The sequence below is a fragment of the Eptesicus fuscus genome, chromosome 13 (assembly GCF_027574615.1).
Source record: "Eptesicus fuscus isolate TK198812 chromosome 13, DD_ASM_mEF_20220401, whole genome shotgun sequence".
Taxonomy (NCBI): Eukaryota; Metazoa; Chordata; class Mammalia; order Chiroptera; family Vespertilionidae; genus Eptesicus; species Eptesicus fuscus.
This window is the reverse complement of record NC_072485.1, coordinates 56040521-56062619: the sequence shown is the minus strand read 5'-3', so window position 1 is coordinate 56062619 and position 22099 is coordinate 56040521. Positions and strand designations below refer to the sequence as shown.

General features: G+C 52.0%; 1 protein-coding gene across 2 annotated transcripts in view; it reads right to left on the bottom strand.

Moving 5' to 3' along the window:
• Positions 1-22099, bottom strand: part of NAV2 (neuron navigator 2) — a 367959-nt gene that overhangs the window by 9271 nt on the left and 336589 nt on the right. Inside the window, exons 26-35 of one of the 2 annotated variants that reach the window (XM_008148978.3) lie at positions 21957-21965; positions 21384-21556; positions 14701-14854; positions 13383-13545; positions 12559-12659; positions 9811-9906; positions 7670-7838; positions 4099-4334; positions 1812-1966; positions 1526-1597 (exon numbers count right to left, since the gene is read on the bottom strand). In XM_008148978.3, coding sequence (XP_008147200.2) covers positions 1526-1597; positions 1812-1966; positions 4099-4334; positions 7670-7838; positions 9811-9906; positions 12559-12659; positions 13383-13545; positions 14701-14854; positions 21384-21556; positions 21957-21965 — 1328 coding nt within the window. The remainder of the gene's footprint in view (positions 1-1525; positions 1598-1811; positions 1967-4098; positions 4335-7669; positions 7839-9810; positions 9907-12558; positions 12660-13382; positions 13546-14700; positions 14855-21383; positions 21557-21956; positions 21966-22099) is intronic. The other variant, XM_008148980.2, reaches the window with a different exon arrangement.

The window sequence follows — 22099 nt, the reverse complement described above, 5'->3', positions numbered from 1 at the left end:
CAGATGGTGTGTATGCTAACACTAAAGTAGGACTCCCTGTGCAAACACTGCACGTATGTTAACTCACCTTTCCTCACAGAAACCCCATGACATAGATATTATCACCATCTCCATTTTACAGATGGAAATGTGAAGGCGCAGACAGGTTATGTCCAAGAACAAAGAAGCAAGTTAATAGGAGAGCTAAGGTTAGAACCAACACAGTGCAGCTCCAAAGTCCGAGCTCTAACCACCGAGTCTGCTGCCTCTCGTGCTTGAGTCAGGCCCTGTGCTGGGCCATAGAGCTGTAACAATGACTGAGACACACTGGTCTCTGTTCCCAGGAGCTCACAGTCTTGTCGATGAAGCAGATAAGCAAACAGAGGAATGAGGCATGATGAAGCCAGTGGAATCAGAGAAGGCTCCTCAGAGGAGGGGCTGTCTGGGCTGAGACCGGAAGAATTGATGGAGCAGCCACATAAGCAAAGGCAGGAGCAGGGGTGGTGGTGGTGGTGGGTGGAGAGCTCACTGAAGTATTTGTAGAGACGTGGGAAAAGGGGGCGGGGTTTAGGGAAATGGCCAGAGGCCATGTAACCAGACTTTAGACTTGACCTGCCAACCCAAGGAACCTGGATGCATTCTGGAGGTGATGGGGAGCCACTAAAGCACTTCAGGAATGAGGGTTTATGGTCAGATTTGAATTCTAGGACGCTCATGCCAGCTGCCACTGGCACGGAGGATGAGGCCACTCTGCAGGCAGTAGTGCCCAGGGAGGTGACGTGGCATGGCAGTGGTGGAAGAAGGAGGAGGAGGAAGGACTTGAGGCATCTTTAGGAGAAAGTGTGGACAAGACGGGACAGCCTAGATGCGGAGGGGAGCCACGATCTCAGGGGCCTGGAGGAGGTCACATTTCCCAGGGAATGACAATTGAGGCCCACTTCCCAGAGATCGCCATCAGGGATGCCTGCAGAGTGGCCAGTGAGGATGGGTGAGGGTGCCATCTCAGGACATGATTCTCACCCTCATCTAAGGGCCAGCAGGAGGGGAGGAGTGCTGGGGTCACCAAGGGGTCAAAGTGGGGCAAAGAGCATTTAGCGATGGCACCACAAGGCAAGAGGCAACCCACCCAGGCACAACAGTGCAGCAGCCCTTCCCACACCCAGCAGGGAGACCCGCGTGGTGCTGGGGCAGAAGACACACGGCAGCTGGAGGCAAAGGCCCACAGACACACAGATAGCCCTTGGGGACAAAGCAAGGGCCTTCACTGCTCATGTTCACCTGGGCCCCCAAGAGACACGGCCCTGATGTGCAGGGGAGGCGAGTGGCCTACTGCCCCTGCCCGGAGCTGCGTCCCTGTCTCTGCTACCCCAGGACTTAGTGACCTCACACGAGTCATCTAATTCTCCCAGCCTCAGTCTCCCCATTTGCAAGCTGTGAATGAGAAATTTAACTGCGTGGGGCTATTGTAAGAATGAAGAGTGAAGCTGGGAAAAATGCTCCACACGCTGCCTGGCACAGAACTGGTACTCAGAAGGTGACACCTTACCTGAAGTTGTGATGGAGCTGCAGGTTGGGCGTGGAAGAGGTAGCCTGGTTCATTGTGCCGATTATGTAAGGGCTGTGGGGGACACGGAGGAAAAGAAGAGGACTTCGTGAGGCAAGCTCAGCTCCAGAGCACGCCGCTCGCAGGGGCCTGCAGGGGCCGTCCAGGCAGCTGGCTGGCTGGCTCCCAGCCCCCCATTCTGACCCCAGCTGTGCGTGGGCACAGCTCCGTGCAGCACACCTCCCCTGTGCCCGTTCTCCCGGGACCAGGGCCCGGAGCTGGCCTTTACCATCTGTGGTCCTTGCAGCTGAGCAGCCCGTTGAAGATCTCGCCCAGGGAGCTGACGTGGTGCAGGTTGTCCAGGATGATGACGAGAGGCATGTCCGCAGCGTTGTTCTCACTGGCGCACTGGTCGGCGAGGTTGGACAGGTACTGGCGCAGTTCCTGCATGGGCCAGGGAAGGACGGGATGCAGCCAATGAAGAGCCCTGCTCAGAGCCTGCACGTCACCCAGGCCAACGCAAGGGGAGGCCCTCCATGGGCAGCGGGCCTGCCTGCTGCAGGGGTTGGCTTGGGTGATGCGGGAGGACAGGATGGGGAAGCCTGCGTCCTGCCTTCTGGCTTTCACTAGGTAACAGAACTCCTTCAGCGGAGGGCCAGAGCACAGCAGCTGGAGGGGCCCAGGCCCGGTTCTGTATCCCTGCTCTACCACTTCTCTATATGTGTCGCCATTTTTCTTGGATATTTCTTTTTTAAAAAAAACTTTTAATATTTTTATTGATTTCAGAGAGGAAGGGAGAAGGAGATATAGAAACATCAATGATGAGAGAGAATCATTGATCTGCTGCCTCTTGCATGCCCTTCTAGCCCCCACTGGGGATCAAGCCGGTAACCCGGGCATATGCCCTTGACTGGAATTGAACCCAGGACCCTCCAGTCTGCAGGCCGACACTCTGTCCACTGAGCCAAACCAGCTAGGGCTGGATATTTCTTATTGTGCCAACATCCCAGGAAGCTCCAAAGGGCTCCAGAGGTGCCTTACACACCTCTGTGTAAGCTGCATACGTTCTGTATAAGGTGCTCTTCCACAGCGCCTGCCTGAGGGCCGTGTATGCAGAAGCCCTCCATGAATCAGTATCACACAGCATCCCCCACAAGTGCTCCTGAGTAGGGCTGTGGCAGACAGACAACCAACAGTGCAGGGGGAGGTGGGTCTGCGTGCACAGGGGCCTTGGGAGGTCTGGGTGAAAGGGTAAGCTTTGAATTGAACTGTGAAGAATGGCTAGGGGATTGGCTGGAGCTGGGGCCAGAGCACAGCTCAGTGTGGCGGGGGAAGGCCTGTGTTCTAAAAAGGAAGAGAAGAATGATGGTGCAGAAGAGGAAAGGGCTGAAATGGCGAGATAAGGACCGGCCAGAGAACCCAGGATGACTGCCTGGTGATGTCGCCATCATGCTGGCGTGACCTAGAGCCGGGCACAGCTCTGAGGGCCTCACACAGCCGAACTTCTGCAGCCCACAACCCTCTGGGGTGGGTACTATGAGTAGCTCCCTTTTACAGAGAGGGAAACTGAGGCACACCCACGTCAGGTGACTACCCTGAGATTGCAGGGAGGGCAAGCAGTGGGGCCGGATTCAGACTCGGTGCCTGTTCAGTGTGCTCCTCACACCCGACACTTCGGCATGCTAGCCGCCGCCTCCTATGAACACACACATACCCACGTCTCCCTTGTAAGTCACAATGCGGTTTAAGCCCAACTTTTTAAGTTACTAGTAATTTTTCCTTCTTTGAGCTCCTTTCCATCTGGGTTCTTGGCCTCAGCCTTATAATGACAGGACTCCTGGGCCTTCCGCCCCTACTCAGGGTTTCGGGATACAGAGTGTGAGGTGTCCTCTGCACGAGGTGCCCAGCCAGGGGTCCTTCTCTCACTGGTCCTGGAGAGGATGCCCCCCTCAGCTCACACTGAAGCTCTCAACTCGGGGGCTTGGACCATTTCTCTCTAGTCCTGTCCCCACATCCAAGTCACCTGGAAACCTGTGAACGGCCCAGGTTCCCGGCCCACACAACCTATTGGAAATGGGCATCAGAGAATGAGGGTGAGGAAGCCCCATCTTCAGGGATGCCAGGTGATTCCGAAGGTGGAAGAGTCCTTTCCAGTTCACCTTGGACTCTGGCCCCTTTGCAGAGGGCCAGCCAGAGGCAATTACCATGAACTCCACTGCGTGAAACCCCTTCCCAACCCGCGGCTGGGACTACGTCAGACCGTCCAATGTTTCCATCGTTCCCTGTGAGGCAGGGCCAAGCCTATTGGCTGCTCTGGAGTCCAAGGCTTCGACTTGAGCTCCAGTCCACTTCTCAGTACCGCCTGAGTGACCTCAGACCCATGACCATCTGCCTCAGGCCTCAGTTTCCTCCTCTGTGAAATGGGGATAGCAGCAACTATCCTGGGCTCTCATAACCACCAAGGCGAGCGTACAGAAAAATGCTGCTTCCCCATCAGGGTGGGGTGACATCAACAGTTCTGAAAGGGCCCAAAGGTGAGCCCTGGCTGGGCGGCAGCCTCCGAAAGATCTCCTCACCTTGCTGGACTTGTGGTCCACGTTGAAGGTGGCGATGACCCCCTCTGTCAGCTCTCGTCCCTCCCGAAGCACCAGGTACTCGGACAGCCGGTTGGCCAGGTAGGTCTTCCCGGTGCCGCTGGGGCCAGAGAGAATGATGCGCCGGTGCTCCACCAGCAGGGAGACGTAGCGCTGCAGGATCGGCTTGGGGATCAGGGACTCGAACGCCAGCGAGTCCAGGCTGTTCTCCGCGAGCCCTGTGTGAGAGACAGGAAGTGTCTGAAGTCCTGCAGGAAGGGGAGCCCTGTGCTTGCCGACCCCTGATGCAAACTGCCACCGTTTCCTGCTCAGGAGCACCCTGGGTGCGGGCTCTGGCCCTGGCTTGGCTGACTTTCGCTCGCCTTTCAGACCTGGGCCCCTGGCCTTCGTCTGTCCTCTGCAGAATTCCTAAGACTCTGGGCTCGGCTTGCCTGGATTTGCCAAACCGATGGCGTTTGCCCAAACCATACCTGTGTCTCCTGTGTCTGCCAGCACCTTAGGGTTCCTTCCTCACCCTGCTCTCTCCTGAGTGCCAGGCACCACTGCTTCCAACACTCAGGTGCACCATGAAGGAAACAACAGTTTTATCTTAAAAACAAGCAAATGCAAAGTAGGACCATCTGATTGGGGGATGTGAACCCTGGCTGTTCTGGTGTGTAGGGGGGGCTGTTCCTGTGTATAATGGGGGCTGTTCTGTGTGTAGTGAGGGCTGTTCTGGTGTGTAGGAGGGGCTGTTCCGGTGTGTAGGGGGTGGGCTGTTCTGGTGTATAATAGGGGGTCTGTTCCTGTGTGTAGTGGGGGCTGTTCTGTGTGTAGTGAGGGCTGTTCTGTGTATAATGGGGGCTGTTCTGTGTGTAGTGGGGTCTGTTCTGTGTATAATGGGGGCTGTTCCGGTGTGTAGTGGGGGCTGTTCCGGTGTGTAGGGGGGGCTGTTCTGTGTGTAGTGGGGGCTGTTCTGTGTGTAGTGAGGGCTGTTCTGTGTGTAGTGAGGGCTGTTCTGTGTATAATGGGGGCTGTTCTGTGTGTAGTGGGGGCTGTTCCGGTGTGTAGTGGGGCTGTTCCGGTGTGTAGGGGGGCTGTTCCGGTGTGTAGGGGGGGCTGTTCCTGTGTATAATGGGGGCTGTTCCGGTGTGTAGGGGAAGCTGTTCCAGTGTGTAGGGGGGGCTGTTCCGGTGTGTAGTGGGGGCCGTTCCGGTGTGTAGGGGGGGCTGTTCCGGTGTGTAGGGGGGGCTGTTCCGGTGTGTAGGGGGGCTGTTCTGTGTGTAGTGGGGGCTGTTCTGTGTGTAGTGGGGGCTGTTCTGTGTATAATGGGGGCTGTTCTGGTGTGTAGGGGGGGCTGTTCCGGTGTGTAGTGGGGGCTGTTCCGGTGTGTAGTGGGGGCTGTTCTGTGTGTAGTGAGGGCTGTTCTGGTGTGTAGTGGGGGCTGTTCCGGTGTGTAGTGGGGGCTGTTCCGGTGTGTAGGGGGGGCTGTTCTGTGTGTAGTGGGGGCTGTTCCGGTGTGTAGGGGGGGCTGTTCCGGTGTGTAGGGGGGGCTGTTCCGGTGTGTAGTGGGGGCCGTTCCAGTGTGCAGGGGGGGGCCATTCTGGTGTATAATGGGGGCTGTTCCGGTGTGCAGGGGGGGCCGTTCTGGTGTATAATGTGGGCTGTTCTGGGTGCAGTGGAGGCTGTTCTGTGTGTAGTGGGGGCTGTTCTGGTGTGTAGGGGGGGCTGTTCTGGTGTATAATGGGGGCTGTTCTGGTGTGTAGGGGGGGCCGTTCCGGTGTGCAGGGGGGGCCGTTCTGGTGTATAATGGGGGCTGTTCCGGTGTGCAGGGGGGGCCGTTCTGGTGTATAATGTGGGCTGTTCTGGGTGTAGTGGGGGCTGTTCTGTGTGTAGTGGGGGCTGTTCTGGTATGTGTGGGGGGCTGTTCTGTGTGTAGTGGGGGCTGTTCTGTGTGTAGTGGGGGCTGTTCGGTGTGCAGGGGGGGCCGTTCTGGTGTATAATGGGGGCTGTTCTGTGTGTAGTGGGGGCTGTTCCGGTGTATAATGGGGGCTGTTCTGTGTGTACGGGGTGCTGTTCTGGTGTGCCTGGTACCTTTCTACCTTCTCCTATAGAACTCTTTCCTCTTATGGGGAGCTCAGTAAGATGGTTTAAGTATGGCTTGCCCAGCCCCTGCACCCACACAGGTGTGGGCTTATGACTAAGCTGAACCAAAGCCTCTCCCGGTCACAAGGACAGATTCAGCGATGAGTGTCTGACTCACAGTGGGACAGTACCACCCCTAAGAATGTTCTGTCTCACTATTCCAAACAGACAACCACTTTCTTTTAGGTTTCTAAGTTAGGAAAATGAATCAGGGCCGTGGGAGCCATGCTATGTGCAGACAGCTCAAAAAATACAAGAAACTGAGGCAGCGTGGTCCTGGTGGCACTGTGGGAACACCGGAACCCAGCTGTGTGGGAAGCGTGTCCTGGGTTTTCCGGGGATTGGGCCTTTATGTTTCCATTTTAGCTAAAGCTGGTTTGAGTACGTCTCTGTCACTTGCAGCCCAAGCCCCGACTGTGGAATTCCACTCGCCAACAAGGTGAGGCTGCCCGTGAGGTTCAAGCAGGGCCTTACTGCTTGTCACCAGCAGGACCAGGTCTACGCTCCAAGGTCAAGGATGAGGAATGCTGGGGTACCTTTGGAAAACCTACCAATCGGGAAACAAAACTTGCACCAAACACCCCCGAAACTGCACTGTTGAACTACAGGCAAGGTCAGTGCCCTCGAGGGCAGTAAGAAACAGGACAACCTGCAGGTTGCACTTCGTACCGTGTTGCTTGGTCTATTCTTTTAGGTGGTTCATAAAATATAGGAAAAAGGGGTTTTGCAGTCAAATACATTTGTGTCAGCCTGGATTAAACAGCCTTGTGAATGGCCAGAGATAGGACATGAAAGGAGAGAGCCTTTAGTGTATCAGGACACTCCTGTCCCCTGCCCCCCAAATCCAGAAGGGGATAATGATGCAGTTTCCCAGAGTTATTTGGCCATGAAACCTCCACCTCCCTCCCAAATACTTTGTGGGCCTGGAGTTCCGTGGAACACTCTCTGGCTTGGGGCTCAACATCTCTGGGTGATGAGGCCATCGGAAGCCCCGGCAGCATCGTGCGTGGGCTCAGGGTGCTCAGAGCGAGTCCTCTCTAGCCTGCAGCGATGCGTGGCTTCCCCATCCGTAGGATGGGACCCCATCCAAGGCTTGCTGGCAAGAGTAATTCCTTGGCGTTGGTGGAGCCCCATTTCCACAAGGTTATTAAGATGCCATCATCTCAGAGTCATCAGGCTAATGGGAACTTTTGTTATATAATTTCAGCAGTAAACTAAAATTACTTGTTTCCGATGGTGGTGGAAAAAGCTAAGGATGGGTTAACTTGCTTAGGTAAGAATAACTGTGGTCAAAGGGAGAAAAAAACGCAACCACCCACATCCATAGGCACAAACAAAATTGTGGCCACAGTTTGCTGGGCCAAGTCACAAAATGAAGGGAACCGCACGCAATTCCTGAAAGCTCCGGCCTCTGCATTCGGGGAGTTACCTTTGACGGTCACGGAGATGGTGGTGTTCTCTCCCACCAGGTAGCCACAGGGCAGCAGCTCAGGGGTCTCCGAGGTGTTGCTGCGCTTGACTTCCCCGATGCTGTAGCCCAGCACACTGTCCGAATTCAGCCCGAGCTGACTCACTGGGTCGACGTGAATGATGTATTCCTGGAAAAAGTAAAACCAAGACCCCATCAAAGATGTGGCTAACAATCTGCCCGCGACTCATGTTTTCATTGGGTGATTTATCATCATCCGCTCTTCTCTCTCAGCTGAAGCCTGAGTTGAAATGGGCTGTGGAGCGACGGCAGAAGGGCTCACGTTCTACGGGGTCGGTGCCTCACCGTCACGGGCCTCACTGTGAACGTTTAGTCTGGATCAACCGAGCACGGAAAAGTCAGGCTGCTTTTCCTGAGCTCCAGTCTCAAAGGCATCAGGACCTGGGAATGGTGCTGGGAAATTCCTGACAAGAACGCTCTCCCCCAGCTCCTCCTTTTGGCGCTCAGCAAAGACCACACTGATGACAAAGGGAGCAGAACCCAGGGTTGCTAGAAAAAAAAGCAGCTCTTGGAGCTTTAAACAGGAAAATGTGTCCTTCATTTAGAGAGTTCCCTCTTAGGTGAGTGACCCAAAGGTTTAATTTAGGTCAGCGAACTTGGAACGAAGAGCCATGGGCTGCGGGCTAGGAGATGGCCAGACGATGGCCAAGGTGGAAGCCCAATAACAGACCTCTACCTTCAATGGTCTCTTTCTTTACATGTGACACCCCACACGTTCTTCTCAGCCCAATATGTTGTCTTTCTAATCCATGGATGTCCGACTGCCCATCATCAGACATTAGGTTTTGGCCCAGGTAACAGGATTGGGCTGCCCTTGGCCTTGAATACCTGCCTACTCACATTTCTAAGGACTGGCCTGTGAAGATGATGAGTAATCTTTGGTCAAAGAACAGATTTTCCTCTGTGTAAAGTCAACTGAGTCTAGATGCTAGAAAGAGGCCAGAGTGGACTAGTTAATTCAGAAGTCAGGCCAATTCAACTAGACCAGTGGTCGGCAAAGTGCGGCTCCCGAGCCACATGCGGCTCTTTGGCCTCTTGAGTGTGGCTCTTCCACAAAATACCACGTGTGGGCGCACACGTACAGTGCGATTGAAACTTCGTGGCCCATGTGCAGAAGTCGGTTTTCGGCTCTCAAAAGAAATTTCAATCGTTGTACTGTTGATATTTGGCTCTGTTGACTAATGAGTTTGCCGACCACTGAACTAGACCAACAGAGTCTGGTTTTAGATCCATGACTTTGGGCAAGTAAGTCAACCTGATACCCAACCTTCTTTGCCTTTAAATGGGAAAATAATAGAACCTTCTTCACAGGTCTGAAAATAAATCGGGGTGATGTAAGGAAAGTTCTTGGTAGGGTCTCAGGCACAGAAAACGTGGGTCATTAGTACTTCTCAGGGGACATAACTAATGAACACTTATGGCTGTTGACTTACTTCAGGACAACAGAAAGAAATGTGCTGACAGCTTCTTTCAAACCACACTGAATTTCAAGGTTCACTTCAGTACTCTTTGCTTATTTCTCCTGTGGCAAAACCCACTCCAATGATGTGATTAGAATAAATACAAAGATAACTATGCCAACATCCTTGACACTGGCCACTGACCAGATGTTAATGTCCCTTGTAGCACTAATCACAGAATGAAGTGTTGGCAAGGACGTGGGCAAGTCGATCAAATCGCCGGAAATAAAGAATGGAAATCTGATGTCTTAGCCACAGCCAATGAACACACACTCCAAAGCAGATGCAATTGGATGAGTCTAAGGTGAAGGTAGATTTGGACATGAGCAGCTCACTATCAGAGGTTCAAATAAATAATTGCTCACTGCTGGAGAAATGACCCTCTGGCTCACCAGTGACAGCCAAGGGCAGTTGGGAACAGTCTGGCCCGTCAGCGGTCGGTACTTACCATCTTCCTTCTGATTATTTGAGTGCCAGGGGACAAGTCCCAGCAACATAAGGATGTGGGAGAGGGGACAGGCCTGAGAAATGGCCGGGTTCAGGACACGAACAACCCCTCCCTCCCTAAGCCCAGGCTCCGTTTCAGGCAGACTGCCATAGCCGTCTCCTTGAAACACTTACTTTGAACAGCCGTCTAACCACCCCATCGAGCACATCCCACTTCGTCTTGCCGCTAACTCCAATGCAGCCAATAAGAAAGAGGTGTGGCCTGGAATCCTAAGGGTAAGAAAATGTATGCAGGTGAGAAACAGGTGGACCTTTTCTGACACGGGTTAGCAAGGACCCAGACTGTCCCAGAGCTCCACCAAAGGTCTGAGAGGGGAATACCAGTCCTATTTAACATCAGGTGTAATTTAGACTGAATGCAATCGTCTTAAAACCTTTCCCTGCTCTATTGCTAAAAAAGCAATCTGCGGGGCAGGAAGGGAGGCTCTCCTTTCTGGAATCTAGAACCTTCTACTGAATGCAAACCTTGCCCAGTACACGGGTCACATCCCTTGCTTGGCATGCTCTCCCCTCTCCTGTCTGCCATTTTCCCTTTCCCAAACATTGATGATAAACTCACCTCTTCCGGGAAGCTTTCAATGATTGACTTACCAGACTCAGAGCTCACATTACTTTCATGGTTCTGTACACAACTTATATAATGGCATAATCTGTATTGTTTATTTTTAGGTATTTCTGTCTCATTTGTAAATTAAGTTTATCATCTTGCTAGATCTTAAACTCCCTCAGGATAGACCATGTTTATATTTTTTCTTTTTTGTTTCTTAAATAATGGGCATTGCTTTTCTTTTAATTAAAAGTGAAAACATACTCAATTGAGAAAACTTTAATAAAACTCTGGGAAGTTACAGAAAAATAATGTTTTTTTAATCTCTGATTAAAAAGAAGCTAATAGAACATTCCATTCTGTTGGGTTTAAAAATATCTGACATGCTCCTAGCTGGTTTGGCTCAGTGGATAGAGTGTCAGCCTGTAGATTAAAGGGTCCCGGGTTTGATTCCAGCCTAGGGCACATGCCTGGGTTGCGGGCTTGATCCCCAGTATGGTGTGTGCAGGAGGCAGCCAGTCAATGATTCTCTCTCATCATTGATGTTTTTATCTCTCCCTTCCTCTCTGAAAGCAATAAAATAAATAATAAAGATATCTGACATGATCATAAGGATGTAGAATTAGGTGAGTGGCAGGGGGCAGGGATGGGTGTATCTGGCAGTTAAGCACAATCAGCAGAGAAAAGAGCACCAGTCTGCAGCGAGATGACCTGGCCCATCGCTTGCTTTGTAACCTTCAGTAAGTGATGCTTGGGCCTTAGGTTTCTCAATTATAAAATGGAGCTCATTCCATCTGGTCAACCAACCTCATCTGGCTTCTGTGCTGATCCAGAGCCATACAATTTTTAAAGTGACTCACAAACTTTTATAAAGTGTAAAATCTATCTGGTCATGCTGGTTATCACTAGAATACAACACATTCGCAGTTATCACCTTCATGTATACTAAGAATGAACCCCCCCCCCCAACACCGCCTTGGCAGTCCATCACTCCACCAGGGAGGCTCCGAAACTGGAGTTCACTAGTGGAGCTTTCTAGGCTGAAATGATGTGAGAGCCGCTGGCAGCCCTCAAATTCAGTGAGACTAGAGAGCCAACACAAAGTGGAACCCCTGGCAAAGGCAGGCCTGGCTGCAGACACTTTGCTTGGGTGGGAACTACAGGTTCCCCAGCTCTCAGAGACTAAAAGAGACACGTGGGCTGGAATGCTAGGAACTAACAAACAAAAAAACTGAAGGGGACTGAGTGACTCATGCAGTCTTGGCTCACTTATTTGTGAGATGGTCATTCACAGCATCACTTAGATTTAATCAATGGGTGCTTTATGATAGCTCCTCTTCTTTTTCAGCTGAAGCCCAAGTTGAAATCAGCTGTGGAGTGAGGGGGGGAAAGAGCTGACTTCCTATGGCGTCTCTGCCTCGCTGTCACAGGCCTGTGAACGTTTAGTCTGGCTAAAAACCAACGTTGATGTTCAAACTCCACTTCTACCCCATAATAGTCCCTGCTGGGGACATGGCCTCCTGAGACTCTGGAAGAGAACGAAAGTACTCCGAAAACTCAGATTCCACATCCCCAGCTTTGGGGAGTCAGGACATCCTCCCCTTCACTTTCAGCCACCTGTGCGCTGCCTGCACTCGGCCCCCTGTGTCCCTCGGTGCCTACTCCACTGCAGCGCAGCCTCTAACAACTGCATAAAACTGGTGCTCTCAGTCAGCTCATTTCTGTACCTTCTGTGCTAAATGTGCTTAGCGGCCTTTGCCGTACTCTGAGGACATATTACATTCAGAAAAGCCATTGCTGAGTGATGTCAGTGTTCAATGAGTTGCGTGAAAGTGAAGGTGGGACCACGCTTACCACTCTTTATTAGACGTTCCAAACGAGAGAGGGCAGGGCTAGTCTCTCACTTCAATTGTGTCAAAATGCTGCTGCGATTCTGGTTAGATTCTGGTTAGTTAAGGAAAGCATTAGTGTTTCCAAATCCCCTTAGGGCAGTGATGGGCAACCTTTTGAGCTTGGTGTGTCAAACTTCGCCAAAAAACTGAGCATAACTCGGGTAGTGTGTCACTTTGAGGAAAAAACTAACTCCAAGACTCTAGTCGCAAATGTTTCATCCTCAGGAGCAGCAAATGTTTCATCCTCGGCATGCGGCCAAGTGTCATCAGAAATGACTACGCGTGTCAGTGCTGACACGCGTGTCATAGGTTCGCCATCACTGCCTTAGGGGCTGAGGTTACAGGGTTTAATGATGAAATCGCTAAGCTAGGTAGTGCTACCTGGGGAAAGGCAGGCAGAGTGGGGAAAGGGATCCAACTAACCTCCTTCCACTTCATTTCCTCCTGAAAGCTGACAACTATCTTAACATGCCTGCCTCCTTCCTTCCGAGCCGAGCATTCACCAGTGTCATCCAGCAACATGTCTGCGAATGGAAAACATCAACAGCCTTAGGCACATGGGGCAGCAAAGCCGGCCTCCCGACACCCCGGCTGCTTGTCGGCACAGCAGCGGGACAAACCAGGTGTCGGGGTGTGGGGGATGTGGGGGTGGAGAGGAGGGGAGGGGGCGCAATGGAGAATGCAACCACAGCAACCAACAGTGGACCGACCAAGGCATCAGCGGGCTGACGATGTACCTTGCCAAATGGAAGTGCGAGGGAGACTCAACCAAAAGAGCAACAGCAGCGTCATGGATAAGAAATCAAAGCGTCAGCCTCAGTATGCTCACAGAGAAAACCCAGCCCATGTTCAATAATTATTGCGCCAGCCTGGAACCCAGCCCGTAGGCCGGAAGGTCACAGACCAAGCCATGCCCCAAGTGGGCGCTGCTGCCGTAGGGTTTGTATGCAGCGTTCAACGCGCAGGTCAGCCTCTTAAAATGGATCAAACAGAAGTCAGCATGGTGGGCGGGGGAGCCAAGCTCATGGCTTGGAGCACTTGAGGTGCCGGAGCAAAGCATGACAGCAGTCTAACGGCTGGGCTCATGTTGGTAGCAGATGCACACCTCGACACACACACACCCCGAGTGCACACACGCCTGCTGCCTCCCCATTTGATCTGTTGAGCTGTTTATCTCGGGGCTCTGGCTTTGATAGACCGGGTGCCAGCTGCAGGCCTGTCCTGCCCCAGCCCTGTGACCCACTCACCCAGGCTGGTTGACTCAGTGAGGTTCAGGCTGTGCTGGGAGAGGCCCATGGACTGCCTCGGGGAGGTGGAGAGGGACACCTGGGAGGGCGCCCGGCTGCAGCCGCTGCCTTGAGACTCTGACTTTAGCCGGTCGTTCTCAGCTTTCAGCTTCTCTATTTCACTCTGCAAAGAGTAAAAGAGAAGCTCATTTACCGGGTGGATAGAATGCGAGCCAGCCTTTTCTGGAGGAGGGATTTGGAAGTCCCCTGCAGGGATTCAGTGGGTAGCCCAGCCGAGGCACAGTCAGTTACACCGTCAAGAGAGATTCCACAGTGTTTGCTGCCTTTGCTGCATACACAGACCTGTGTGGCAGGGCAGGGGCCATCCTTTCAGAGAGCTGGCCTTTGAAAGGCCTCAGAAATGTTTCCCAAAGTCTGAGTGGTAAGTGAAAAGGAGTCATATCTAAGTTTGAGCAATTTGGGTTTGACAGATTTCTTTGCTGCAGAACTTCTCAGAGCCTTTAATGAGCTGCTAAGCACCGTGAATCTGAGGGGGGCACATAGTGTGCAGCATTTCCCAAATATGTGTCATCAAGGAGCTTTCCTTTCCTTTCAGAGAGTCTCCCATGAAGGAGTGTTCCACGGAACCTCCTTTGGGAAATGCTGCTCTCCGGGGGGTTGGGGGGAGCCATTTAGAAGAACCTGCAGAGATCTTTCATTCTATGAATATTTATATGTGCTAAGCATTCCCAGAGAAAGGGATGCAAAAAAGAATAGCTCAGAAGACCCAAATGCCTTCAACCTACGGCAGAAGATGAGAGGGGCTGGAAGGACAGACCTACAGGACCTGGAAAGGCTTTGCAGAGGAAGAGGCATCAGGCTGAGCCTTAAGGGAAGGGTCCATGTGATTGTGCAGAAAGATATCCCGGTGAAGGAACACCATCACACAGGAATTCCTGGCATGCAAAGGGGGCAGAGACTGGCTCCCTCTGGCTGGTGAGAAGAGTCCAGAGAGTAGAGCTGGTGATGGTGAGTGGGGGGTTGAGAGTGACCAGATCCTGTAGAAGGCCTCGAAGGCCAGGTGAAGGAGACTGCGACTCACGCAGGAGGCAACAGCAGAGCCACTGACAGTCTCACACAAAGGAGGGACAGGGTTACTCTGATATTTTTGAGAGATGGTCTTTGAGCACTATGTGGGAGGGACTGTAAAGAGAAGGAGACTAGGAGAGCAGAGGGCTGCCACCAGGTTCTGATGTGGCCTTGAGGTGTGGCAGGGAGCAGCCACCTGCCAATCCTTCCCAGACAGCCTCGGGCTCCGTCCGTGCTCCTGGGTGCTCACCTGCATCCGGTTCATGGCCTCCCGGAGTTGGTCGAGCTGGTGTGCAGAGCTGAGGGCTTCAAGGCGGATGTCGGTCAGTTTCATCTCTTTGTCTCTCAGCTCATTCCGGAGCTGCATGACGGTCTCCGCCTCACTATCCATGCACTCAGAAATGCTAGGGGAAGAGGGATGTTACTGACAAAGGTGCTCTGAGTTCACCTCCTTCCTGGCCTCCACTGGCCACTGGCCCATGCCCATAACCAGCTGCCCCATGCTTCCTGGAGGTGACAATACCAAAAGCACCCAAAATTCACAGATTTTATGGCTTCTCTACATTCTTATCTTTGTGGAGCTCTGGCAATCAGAATGGTTTTGTGTGTTTCTTTTAGCAAAATTCCAATAATCTAAGGATAAACAGAGCCAGCAAAGGGGAGTAGTAACCTTGGGAGTTTGACTCCCCCACCCCTGCCAATATGTACACAGCTGGGCCCCTATAATGACACCACATGGCCCTTGAGATCTAAACCCACTCAGAGAAACGAGGTCAACTGTCTGTTTTAAAGATTAGATACTCAGGGTCGGTCAGGCAGCTGAGGGGGTGATTTTTATTTGCCATAAAAAGGAAGAAACCGAAAGATACGGGTGGATGGAGTTAGTTCTTTAAGCCACGAAAACCCACCCCTCTAAGTGTCTAGAGAGCAACATTCTTCCATTCCCCTGCCCCCAATGCTGCTTAACAAGCTCATGGCAAGGAAGAGCAGTATCTCAGGTGGTTAGAGAGCAGAGAGGACCACGTGACATGGAAGCCAAAGCTGTATCTGGAACGTATGCAGCAGTGTGGCCATCTGTCTGTCTTTCCCAGCTACTGCCCCTTCAAGGGAGGTGGGACCCTGGGGAGTCCCTCTTTCTTAAAAGGTGGTCCTTCTAGGCTGGGCTCCTTATTTGATTTAGTTAAGTTTGCTCTTCAGACAGCTGGCAAGTCATCCCAAAGTGGAAGATCATAAAAATCAGGAGGAATTATAATGCTAGAAAAGATGGTTATATTAAAAAACGAGCTCTGTTGATTTCAAAGATCAGAGGGTATGAAGTGAGGGGCGATCCAGAATAGAAAGCTTTGACTTTTTTGAACAGAAGAAAAAGAAAACAACAACCAAAAAAAACCCCAACAAAACCAAACAACCCCAAGTTCATGCAGTTACAAAGCTGAAGCTGATTCTCTCTGAAAGGCATGGGGAACATGTGGTCTCTGCAGAAACAATCCCGCAGCCCGTCCATAAAACACAGGGATGGGATCTGGGGCCAAGCAAAACCTGACCTGTAAGACTGGTGGAGGGTGTGGAAATGCTAATTGCCAAAGAAAAACCATGTATAATCGTTAAAGGGATATAACTGTACTTCGGGGGCAGAAAGGCTAGAAGGAAAACTAACACCTGAACAGCCAAATCTTTATGTTGCTGGTTTCTTGGCCTGTCCCTGAACTATTTGGATTGGAGAGATACAAAGAGAGTAAAACCACCTCCCATTTTTAAGAGTTGTCAGCAGCCAAGGAACCTTCTCCGCTTCAAAATCTACTGAAACCTCCAAAGGACTCCTGAAAATGTTATAATTATTCCCTATGAGAGTCTCAGGCCAACAGATTTGGGACTAATGGGGCTAGAGAGACAAAAATATCTTTAGAATTCAGACAATCACTTCCCACCTAAGCTCTGTGCTGTGAATAGCCGGGGTTTGTAAGTAAGACTTAACTATAGTCATGCTTTTGTTTTTTTTTGGGGGGGGGTTTGGGAGTTTTGCAGGGGGAGCTATAGTTTTCTATGCAAATGGAAAAGTCTGAACTCAACTCCACTGCGACAATGGTCTCAGCCAGACCATGCACAGATCTCGAAGGCTCCAATTCACAGCAGAGAGCAGTCGGCCTTGGTTCACGCTGGCTGGGTCAGTCTGGTCCGCCTGTACCCACAGCCAGGCACTCTGCTCCAGTCTCCTCCACATGGTCTGTGCCTTTTCCCTAGAAAGCTTTCCCAGCAAGGGACACAGTAATTCCTCAGCACCCACCTGACTCTGTGGAATATAGAACATGGGTAACTTTGCGAAGCTTGGCCAATGATTCTGCAAAGGGCAGCAAACCAAGGTGAAGGAGGTCTGCACAAGGCCCGCCCATGCTCCCTCCACACGGGCCGGTTCTCAGAAACACACACTGCCAGGCCACACGGAGGGATGGCCTACAACACAGAGATGACGGTGACAACAAGGTCTGCAGCAGCTCCGAGAGTGGCCCCTGTCCCTACTGCTCGAGGCGGAGCCTGCCCCCTCGGTTCCTTCTCACACCAGCGCTGTGGTGTCACTCCCTGCACTCAGCAGGCACTCAGTACAAGTTTGTTCACTTCAGGAACCACTTCCTGAAGCAACCAGATGTATATCTTTTCCACACGTTGTTCCAGCACATTCCCGCTGTCTTGTCCGGAAGGCAGGGCTGTTGGCATGCCTAATTTTAAACGCCTCGAGTGTGGGAAACTGCCTTCCCACAGCGCCATTCCTGTCGCCCACGGGGTAGGGCCTTTGCTGAGAGCTGACTCCTCCGCTTTTGGTTTCTTCTTTGAACGCCCTCTCATGTCTAGATTTGCACATTCTTACAAACCCTTCAAGGTTGGAGAGAAGCATTTGCTCTCTGCCCAGCCTTTGGAAAAAGTAAACAAAAATAAAACAAACCTCTCCTTGTGCATGGATGCTGTGGGATGTCCGAAAGCGCTGGAGAGCTGAGTCTGCCCCGCCCAATCCCTGTGGGAAAGTGGTTTGGAGCGAGTTCTCCAGATGGTCTCGGGGCCCTGCATGGCTGAGGGCATCATCGCCGCTCTCTCTTCACCTTTGGCCGCCCAGCAGCACTGGACCCAGTTAGTGCTCCTGCCTCCAAACAGCTTCTTCTCTCTGCTCCTGGGTTTCCTCCCACCTCATGGGCTGCTCTACTTTCTCTTCTTCAAATGTCAGCCCTTGTCCCTCTGCTCTTCGCCATCTCCATTCAACCCCTTAGGGAATCCCTCGTTCCCCAGCTTTCAACACCAGCGATGAGCCTACATCTCCCGAATCTATACCTCCACGAACTCTCGGCTGGTTGACATCTCCACGTGAATGTCTCCTGGGCATCTCAAACATCTCCATGTGCTTCCAACTTCTCTTCCAGAATATATCCTAAATCCACCCAGGACTCCCATGAGCATCATTCACTCATTCATCGCACCTAATATTTCAATGTCTGCAAAACCAGCCATGGAGCTGAGACTGTAGATTTTTGGGTGGTGGTGAAGGGATGGTGGGGGACAAAGCAAAGATAACCCAGAATATCACAGGTTGGTGATATTTGCAATGGTAATAAATGAAATGGGAGCGGGAAGAGGGGCTGGTGGCGGGGGTGCTTTTTTTGCAAGATGCATAGGCAAGGCCTTATGATAACATTGAGCAGACACCTGCAGGAAATGAGTATCTTGGGGAAAAGTGCACCAGCAGAGGGCACTGAAAGGGCACAGGCTAGTGGTGGGGAGGGTGACTGGAGTGTTCAAAGGAGAGGAAGTTGCCGAAACCGGTTTGGCTCAGTGGATAGAGCGTCGGCCTGCGGACTCAAGGGTCCCAGGTTCGATTCCGGTCAAGGGCACGTACCTTGGTTGCGGGCACATCCCCAGTAGGGGGTGTGCAAGAGGCAGCTGATCGATGTTTCTCTCTCATCGATGTTTCTAACTCTCTATCCCTCTCTCTTCCTCTCTGTAAAAAATCAATAAAATATATTAAAAAAAAAAAAAAGGAGAGGAAGTGGACGAGGGAGAGTGTACTCTCAGCCTCTTATGTGATCTCCCTTCCTCCCCTCTTGCCCCCTATATATTCCTTATTCACAAAGCAGAGACTAATCTTTGCAAAACACTATTTCAGAGCTCACATTCTTGCTTAAAACTCTCCAGCATCTACCCATCATATGAAATGAAATGCAAATGGACTTCAAAGCCTCACATGCAAGAGGCCCCGCCTATCTCTGTGGCCTTGGTTCCCTGCCCATCCTGTGGCAGCCATGCTCACCATCCCCGTTTTTCAGACCCCCAGGCCTGTTTCCACCGAAGGCTCCTTGTGCTCCTTATTTCTCAATCAGGAAGGCTGCCCTGCCTGTTCCCTCTCCCTCCCGGCACACCAGTTTCTCATCCTCCTTTGCAGGTGGCTGACCCTGAGCCCTGCTCAGTGGACTGTGGGATGAGGTGACATGTGTCTCTTCCAGACACAGCCCATAAAATCCTCCTGCACGCCCCCCTCCCCCTCCTGCACAGCTGGCGGGACACAGCACCCACCCGAGGACTCCAGCCCCACGGGACAGCCGGCCACAAGTGGAAGAGACCCGGTGCCTGCATCACCTTGGCAGGCCACCTGCTGACGAGGAATGTCTGCACCGAGCTTGGAGGAAACCAGAGACAAACACCCCCCCTGAGCTTTGGGACTGAGTCTGTTACAGCAGCTCGTGTTCCTGACCAGAACGAACCAGCGGTTGCTCCTGCCATGCAGGTCTCAGCTGAAATGCCACCTCTGCAGAGGCCCTTTTCTGACCACGCTGTCTAACGATGCTGCCTTGGTGCTCTGTATCCCAACACGCGGTTTTCATCCCAGCATTAACCCTCAGCACTGTCTGATTTTCCTAATTTACTCCGAGGGATGTGTTGAATGTCTATCTCTCCCACTGGTACACGGGTCCACCGGAGCAGGAATATACCTATTCTGTACACGGTTGTAACCGGAGCCAGGAAAAGTGCCGGGCACAGACAGAAGCTCGGAAGTGAAGTGTACTGTGTCCTGTCCCTAGTAGCCCCTGATCCCCAGGGGTGGGAATCTGGTTAACATACTCCTTGGTCTCTGCGGAACATCTGGAGTAGTGCCCTGCTCACACAGGTTGCTCTATACAAAGTTTAAATCCAGAAAGAAAGCAGAGGTGAGGAGCTCCTTTCTTTTCTGCTCCGGAATGATGGCATATGTAGCAGCCACAGGCAACTGGCCCTTCACCTCGTAAGCCCTGGGCAGGTCAGAAAGGACTGGCATTCTCAACCATTGGTCTCATCCTTTGCACAAGAACACAGGGCCCTGGGTGGTGGTGGGGGTGGGGCACTGGAGTCCAGGCCTCAATGCTCCTCCCACTCCCCATTGCTCAGGTTTACCCTCGCCCATAACAGAAGTGCATGTGTCTGCAGTCACCCTCGGACCAGGTGCTCCCCCAGGGACAGGGCTACTAATCTACTTAAGTAAGATGAAGGCCCCTGCAGGGCCCTGCTTCTCTGGTGGGCGGGCCCATGCTGTGTTTCCTCCTCCGTTGCCTGTCTGCCATGCGGTCTGTGCAGCTGGCGAGCTACAAGGCCTGGCCCATCCTCTTGCCCACATTTCCTACACCCACTGGGGAAGCTGGCCTTGGGACCCTTGTGTAGTTGCTGTCTTCAGCGGGCTGGCTGGCTGGGTGAAGGGACTCAGGGACGGCTCCACAGACCTGGCCTCCTCTGGTTGGAGGAGGACGAAACAGGAAGTAGACCTTCACGCACGATGTCTGACTTGGTCCTCACAAGAATTCAGTGAGGTAGATGTAACGAATCCCGTTTTCACCAATGCAGAAACTAAGGTGTCTCACTCCAGCTCGGTGGCCATTCAAGCCCAGGCACAGTGGCCCTCTTCTCCCAGGCGGCCTGAGCTTCATTCAATTCTTTCTCTCCTGACCGAGTCTCTAACAAAAGTCAGCCCAAGGGGCAGGGGCATTTTTCTCACTGCTGCAGGAAGCCAGTTGGGCCACCTTCTAAGGGGACACCTGGCTCTCCCACCTGGCTCTGTCCCATGCCATTCCTGACCTGTTCTTGCCCTTAGCATCTGGGCCTATGCTTTTAGATGGGGCACAGGATGTTTTTAGATGGACTACGACCAGTGGGTGCTCAGTGGTAATCATGGGAGGCTGGCTGGGTGAGAGCAGATGACTGGTCCCTTCTATGTAACCAGTCACCAAGTGGAACAGTACCTAAACCAAGCCCGAGCGAGCAAATGCGTGTCTCACTTAACAGACCAGCTGTGTTCCCAAAGAGCTCTGAACAAATGCGCTCATTTTAAACTTACTAGGGGTGTTAAGGGTGACGAGTCATTTTACAAAATATAGATCCTTTGGTAAAGAGAACTGCCACTGAACCTCTCCGTTTTTTTAAACTTCCAATTTCTGAGTGCTGACCTCTGAGAGTCAACACCAAATTATGATCAAAGAAGAAAAGGGTTATCACGTTAAGCCTTGTTACCCTAAAGAACCAGAACTTCAGCCAACACTGCCAACACTTATAACACCATCTCCTCATCACAGCAAAATGGTTGTAGCTCTTTTATATCCATTTATCTTGTTCAATCCTTAGGGTGAGTAGACAACTAGTACTCACTCCAATTTGACAAAGAAATGGAAACAAAGTGAGGTTAAGCAACTCGCCCAAGGCCAACCTACTAATGATCCACAGTGATGTGGCCACCAGAACAAAAACCTGTTTCTTTTCTCTTTCAACCTCTCCAGTCTTAAATCACTGAAGGGACATGCATAGTCCTATGAAGGCAAGACATCCAGGATCCCAAGGAGCAGATGTATCTCAGCAAGTCTCTCAGTCACTCCTATTTGAGAAGGTTCCTAAGGGTCAAAGCCATCATCTGACCCCGACAGACAGACTTACAGGGAGTTGGAGTGGGAGGTCCTCAGTAGTGGAGTGGAACCGGAGGAGCCGTTGTGCGGTAACTTTGGCGAGGAAGGCAAAGAAGAGTCTGTCATCTCCTCGATGTCTGAATGAGAGGATGCTGACTTCGGGGACTTCTTCTTCCCGAACGCTTGCTTGAAGGAGCTGCGTAACTGAATAGACAAGACCGTCAGCCTGGCAGGGGCCAAGGCCAACACTCAGGCCTATGCAAAACGGGGACATGCAGACCAAAGAGCAATTAGTTCTCCCACGTTTTCCTCCCACTATGAAAAAGGTTCCCAACAGCTCTCTCCAATCAGTGCATTAGGGGAAGAAGAGTTATCTGGTGTGGGCAGCTCGAAGGACTGGCCCTATGGGTAACATTCCATGCCTACTCTCAGGTCAAGACTAGATGCCAACAGCAAGACAGAGCCTGGCTCAGCAGGTGATGTCGGGAGGATGAGGTTACACAGCAATGAAGCAGGATGCTCAGACATGGTGACGGATGCGGATGAGGTTAGTCATATCAATGGATGGGTTAGCTTGGTATCTGATATTAACAGTCTTGCTTACCTCATTGACCTGCCAGAGAAAATGCAAGCAAAAATGGGGAAGGGGAAGGAAAAAAGACAATTTTTAACAGAGAAAGCCAGTGACAGGGAAAGCTTTGGACGTTTCAGACACGACATGGCTAATTATAAACACCACACACAGAG